Source organism: Cupressus sempervirens, chromosome 9, assembly GCF_028749045.1.
Source record: "Cupressus sempervirens isolate cs-2001-9-10 chromosome 9, ASM2874904v1, whole genome shotgun sequence".
In the NCBI taxonomy this organism is placed as follows: Eukaryota; Viridiplantae; Streptophyta; class Pinopsida; order Cupressales; family Cupressaceae; genus Cupressus; species Cupressus sempervirens.
In genome coordinates this window covers 437225874-437232909 of record NC_143126.1, presented here as the reverse complement: position 1 = coordinate 437232909, position 7036 = coordinate 437225874, and the positions used below count along the sequence as shown (strand labels likewise).

The 7036-nt window shown below is 29.9% G+C and overlaps 1 protein-coding gene across 1 annotated transcript; it reads left to right on the top strand.

Annotated features, from left to right (window-relative positions):
• Nucleotides 1-5190: 5190 nt before the first annotated feature.
• On the top strand, nt 5191-6823 carry LOC149539175 (alpha/beta-Hydrolases superfamily protein). The gene has a single exon (XM_089800502.1). The coding sequence runs from the start codon at nt 5506-5508 to the stop codon at nt 6475-6477; it is 972 nt and encodes a 323-aa protein (XP_089656628.1). The 5' UTR covers nt 5191-5505; the 3' UTR covers nt 6478-6823.
• Nucleotides 6824-7036: the final 213 nt, after the last annotated feature.

The following is a 7036-nucleotide window of genomic DNA, read 5'->3' as shown; positions in this document are numbered from 1 at the left end:
TTCTTTCCACTAGTTTTTCCTTTTCTATGCGCAATATTTTTAGATTGTCATATCTTTAAATTTTTGTAGTTGCTTGGGACATTCAATTTTTTTATTTAGCATTTTTTGAAAATTCTCAGCAGTAATGCTAATGGTTTGCAAATGCATATTGTGCAATGGTTGCTCAATTTGATGAGTTCTCTATCTCATTTATCTCTCTTCTTTGCAACCTTTTGTTGCGTAGTATTTTCTTCTGTGAAAACCTCAAACCCCTGCTTTCGATTTCCAGACATTGGCATTTTCATTATGTTTTGTATTTGCATATTTTGACCATTTTTGGTTTTGTGTGAAAAGTTAGGAACAATAACAATTTTACAATCCTCATAGAGTCCACATGTTCATAGGATTGAAAGTTAAAAATAAGAACAGATCGACAATCCATGTGAGAATCCTACATCTTATGCAAATCTACATCATTCATATCCATGTTCGATCAATGACTACATTTCTGATTTTAATACTATAACTAGAAACATATTTATACATTCAAAACTTATAGTATAGGCTTTGAAGGATGTACCCTTGTTGTCATCATAGGATACATTGAGGAGAGTAGGTTTTTCTATTTGTTTGGTACTCAAATGGCACAAGTTGAGACTACCTACTACTTGATGCTCCACTCCACCTTAATTTTATTTTTTAGATTCAAATTAAATACCACTCCATGTATACCACTGCAAAAGTTAAGAGGCATAATTTGAATGCACACGTGTTGTACTTAAGAGACATAAATAAATTGCTCAAAATATTTCTTTCTGAAACAAGCTAGATGTTGGGTAGGATAGAAAAATGCATTTCTTTATTTAGCCAATAGGCTATTTGTGGGAGCTTTGTTCCCAGAAATTAAATTTTTGATGGAAAATTTGCAAGTTGGCCGGAAAAGTTGTCAGTTTGGCCGAAAAATTGAAAATTATTCCTATTAATTATTTACCGAGCATTTTTTTTATCTCCCTCCACTTTTAACTCTTATTTTGATATTTATTAGTTGTTATCTCCACTTTTAACTATTGTTTTTCTTTTTCTATTTATTTGTTGTGATCTCCACATTATGTTGTGATCTATTCATTTAACTTTTGATTTTTAAAATTGATCTAGATTTTAGTTTTAAATTATTATTATTATTTTTTTAATATTAGTTTAATTTTTTCTTTAAGCACTATTTTTTAGTTTCTATAATTTATTTAGTCAATAGAATATTTGTTAGGCATATTCTATTTTTATATTTCTCTTATTAATTTTTCATAATAATTTTTTTGATGGTTTTTTAAATGATATTTGATAAATTTAATTTAAATAAATAATATTTATTAATCTATTTAAAAGATTTTAATAAATATTATGTTATTTAAATTAAAAATTATTAATACTCTAATTTGTTCACATAAGATTATATTTTAAATATACACTTTTAACTATTGTTTTTCTTTTCTTATTTATTTAAAAAATGGTTACTTGTGATCTCCACATTAGATTATGTTGTGATCTCTATTTATTAAACTTTTGATTTTTTAAATTGATTTAGATTTTAATTTTTAAATTACTTTAAATTATTATTTTATATTAATTTAGTTTTTCTTTAAATATTATTTTTTTAGTTTCTATAATTTATTTAGTCAATAGAATATTTGTTGATTTTTTTAATTGATTTAGATTTTAGCTTTTAAATTACTTTAAATTATTATTTTATATTAATTTAGTTTTTTTTTTAAAATATTATAGAAGACTCAATGCTTTGATTGGTGAAGACAAGAATTTTTTTGATCAAAATCTAAATAATTTACCTAAAAATAAAATTCAATTGAAATTTTTAACTTTTGCAACAAATGGCAATATTCTATACTAAAATGATTTTGTTTTATTCTATAAAACTTTCCATAATCTTCAACATTTGGTTTTGGAATATTCTATACTAAAATGATTTTATTTTATTCTATTAAACTTTCCATAATCTTCAACATTTGGTTTTGGAAGGAGTTATTTTTATAGTTTTAATTTTAGTGAATTAGTATGTTTCTTTTATAGTGATGTTTATAGGTTTACATATTCCTATACAACCCTTACATTTTCATACAACAAAATTATGTGTTGTATAATTATTTTATTTTATTAAATAATTTTTGCAAACATAATTAATTATTAAATATTCTAATTTGAACCAATCAAAATGCACTATTTTTCGTTAATAATAAAACATTCTTATATTTCATAAACTTAAAATGTTAAATATTAACATTCTAAAATTGTAAAAGTATTAGTTAAATTATTAAAAAGAAATGTTAAAACATCTCTATATTTTGGAAAGGTTAAAGTTTTCTATTAAGAATCCCTCTTTGCTTCTTTGTATCAAATATTTAAACAATTTAATTTAACAATTTTAAGTGGTAAAGTTTTTTTTGTTAAGAATTCATTTTCTAACATGGTAATTTTAGAGATAAAAGAAGTATTTGCAAATATCTAATAGCCTCCCAATAGACAACTAAAGGAGTATTATTGTAATAAAACAATGTTGTTGAAAATTTCTCTCATGAACTTTTCAATTTCTTTCACAAAATTAAATTTTATTCTCTATTTGATTTGAACAAATATAATTTGTAGAAAGGATTGTTATTTATCATTTTTAGAATTACATATCACTTTCATATAAAAGTTCTATTGGCTTATTGTTGCATGTACAAAAACATGTAACTGCTAGTTTAAAAAATCAATTGTAAATAAAATATAGACATATAAATCTCAAATACAATAAGAAAATATGAATTTTAATCATGCTAAAAAGGGAGTTGCCTGGCATTGAATTTTCTAAATGGAGGAATAAATACCAAATATTATAGTAAGTGCAATTTTATTTTATTGTAAACTATGCTAATTATTTATTTATAACTATACTAAAAAAATTATTAATTATAAATTGTTTTTTACTTTTCACAATAACTTTATAACCATAAATTCAAATGGTGTATCTTTATTTAAAAAGGAAAGCAATGTTATGGATTTGTATACGAAGCTTTAAAAAAATAGCTCTTAAATTCAAGGAAGTTGGTTGTCTTATTATTTTAATTATTTCATTTTGGTGAGAAAATGAAGAGTAGATTGTTGACAAAGGTAGAATTCTCTAAGTTGGTGGGGCTATTTCGAGCTCCACCCCATTTTCACCCCCTTAGGCAGGGTTCCATGAGGGGGGGCTTAAGTTCTATTTTTGAGGAAGAGGGTGGTCTCATGACTAAAATTCTATTGTGCTATGGGATTATTTAGAATCTTTCCCTCAAAAATAAGAGCCCCTACTTTTTAGCAAATGGGTAGAAATGGGTTGGGGCTAGAAATTGCCCCACCAACTCAGGAATTCTTCTTGCCACTTGTCAAAATACTTATATTTTAGATTTTTATGGAAAAACCATTTTAAGAAGAATCTTTTTAATTAAGTTATTATTGTATTTGTTGTAGGCTATACTATATTAATTAGTGATTAATATTTTTTTATTTCAACCAATTAGATGCAAGTATTTTTATTTCTTATTGTTACGTTTCATTTTTCTAAAAGTATATATGTGATTTTTTAGTTTTTAAATTCATCAAAATTATTTTAATGCAATTTGATTGGCTGTTATATTTTGGGTGTTATAGGAGCGGATTTCCAGGAAACACTACCCATAGTATGGGCAATATTCTAGGAGGCTCAATATATTAATATATCTAAACTTTAATTCTTTTAGATTAATTATCTCTCTTATAATTCTAAGTTTCATCTTAATTTATATTTTTATATAAGTATTTTACCCTATTTACACTTTACACTTTGAATGTATTTTTTTTACAAACTATATTCCATGCACTAATTCATCCTTTTTTCATACTTTATTTTATTTATAAATAAAAAAATACATAAGTATTTTGAATACTATATTACTTATATATTAATTTAATTGTTTCAACTTTTTTATTTTAATATTGTATAATCATTTTATTTAAATGAACTCTTGAAATCAAACTTTTATTACCCATATTCAATTTGTACTGATTACAACCAAATACAAGCCACTATGTGGCACTTGTTTTCTTGAGAACTGAGTCCTTCAATTTCAGAACTTAACACATTTCATGAGACTGACTAGCTTTAAAATATTCCTAAAAACTAGAAAGCAACTCAACTCTAGTTTTTAGGAAGCCCACTTCCATGAGACCCAAATCTTAAATTGAGAGGGCTAAAAAATCGAAGCTTCTTTTTATAAAGAAAAAGATTCCAAATAAACCTTTACCCCCTTAAAAACATATCATGGGGCCACTCCCACAAAAATATAGCCTAAGCACCCCCAATAAGACCCTTACCTAAGAGTACAAAGTTGGTTGGATAAATACGATACATGACTATGGGTACTATGGATATGACCATACTAGAAGTGTTTATGAAACAAAATATACACTTGATTTGACAATTTTTTAAATCATTAAATTAAATTAAAAATCACATAACAAAGTTCTAATTAATAAAACTTAAAAACATATGCATTTTTTTTGTGCTTAGACAAAGGCTTATAATAGGACATGACATCTCGTAATAGTGAAAATAATCTTTTTATAAAATGATTATTATTATTTTATTTTTTATGTCTATTGTATTTATAAATTTATGTCAATTAAATTATATTTTAGAAATAAATAAATAATTTTTATTTATCTTTATAATTTTTTAAATATTATATATCTTAATACAAGTATTTTAACCTTGAATAATTGAAATATAGTATCAATTTATTGTATCTTTAGAGAATATATAAGATTTTTCTTCCACAAAATTTAAGGCATCTTTAGGTAACCTAACATAAACAACGTAAACAAGGTTGCATAGTAAAATTTCATGCCAAAAAAATTGATAGAATTTGATAAATTTTTCATTTAGAAAATAAAATTTAATATGAAAAGAATTAATATATAGAAAATTATTGAAATAAATAATGTTAAAAATTTGATATTAGTTATTATTATTATTTTATTTTTAAGTTTAAGTATGTGAAAATATGATGTTAATTTAATTGTTTATTTTATTTTATTAAAAATAAAAGAATGAAGTTTATAGAAGTTATATATGATTCTTATATGGTACTTTTATTTTTATTTTTATAAAATACCACGTGATAGCACCCCTAACATAATATGAGATTTCAGCAGGAGTAATTGATTTTTTCAGATATAATATTTTCCAAAGTTCTAAGTACACTATTCCAATTTCCAAGAGAACAATGCGGGGGTGGACAGTTGCAATCAATCCGCCAAGGAGTCGCCCCACAGGCAGATTCCACCTAAAAAACCTGCGCCAAAATTCAAACAAAAAACCACGCAGCCCTAAAATAATTCCGCTGAAATCCATACAAAAAAACAGAAACACAAAGATTCGAGGCGGCGGCGTCCATCTGGTTACATAAGGTCTTAAAGAGGAGTGCCCGCAACTCAAAGGAAGCCAATTATCCAGGCATGGCAGAATCAGAAGTAACAGAGGTGGATGACTGCAGAGGAGTTCTGAAGGTCTACAGCGATGGCTCCATTGTGCGCTCACCGCAGCCGGCCTTTCCCACGCCCTACGAAGATGACGGCAGAGTGCAGTGGAAGGATGCTGTGTTCGATCAAACCCTAGGCCTTCAGCTCCGGCTCTACATTACAACGGAGGCCCTAGATTCACAAAGCCGGCTGCCCATTTTCGTGTATTTCCATGGGGGAGGCTACTGTATCGGGTCTCGAACCTGGGGCAATGTCCAGAACTATTGTTATCGCCTGGCTTTGGCACTAAAAGCCCTGGTGATTGCTCCTGACTATAGGGTTGGGCCGGAGAATCGATTGCCCGCTTCTCTCGACGATGGCTTTGCGGCCATTCGCTGGATTCGAACCCAGGCTGATGCGGGTGTTGCTGCAGATCCCTGGATGGAAAGACATGCGGATTTTGCCCGGGTTTATGTGTCTGGTGATAGCGCGGGCGGGGGAATTGCCCATCATGTGTCTATTCGCGCGCCATTGGAATCCTCTTGGGGAAGGGTTCAGATCAAGGGTTATGTACTGCTCATGGCGTTTTTTGGTGGCGAGGAGCGCACTCCGTCCGAGGCCACTTGTCCGCCCGATGCGTTTCTTAACCGGGATCTGAATGATCGGTACTGGAGGCTTTCGCTGCCTGCTGGGGCTAACAGAGATCACCCTTATTGCAATCCTTTTGCTCCCGGTGCTTCCGATTTAAAGGAGCTGGAATTGCCTGCTGTGTTGGTCATTGCGGGCGGGCGTGATCTGTTGCGAGATAGGGAGATCGAGTATGCAGAGAAGTTGAGGGAGTATGGGAAACAGGTGGACTTGGTAGTGTACGAGATGGAGCAGCATGGCTTCTTTACGCTTACGCCCAATTCCCCTGCTTCCAAGGATCTCATGCACCGGATTATAGCGCTTATGGAGGCCCATCAATAGCTTAATTCAGGCCCCTTTTTGGTTAAGGACTTCTTGGATGGCATTTTGTGAAGTCCCCCCCATTAATGGCTTATTGCAGGTGACTTTTTTTCCAGGGGTAAAATGGATTGCAATTATAAAGTCCCATCAATAGCTAACTCCATGCAAGTCACTTTTTCTCCAAGGTCTTCATGGACCAGTAGCTTATTTCAAGTTGATTTTCTCCAAGGATCTCACGAACATATCGTCGCATTAGTGGAGGTCCATCAGTAACTTGTTTCGGATTGCTTTTCCCGAATGTTTTTAGACTGTCTGGTATCTATTTATGGCTTATAAAATGAATTTAAACTATTTCTATTTGATGACAGTGCAAGATCCAACACTAACATCATATTTATCATATTAAGGATCAGGTAGTGGCATCCATAAACACTGATGCGATTATTTACATTTTCGCAGCACTTCCTGGTCATTTCTATTAAATTATGAAGGGCTTAAAACTTTACGAAATCAAGGATACCGACGCCTCAGAACTGATGAACTTTCAATTTTCAAAGCACTCTTTTTTACTGCGATGACG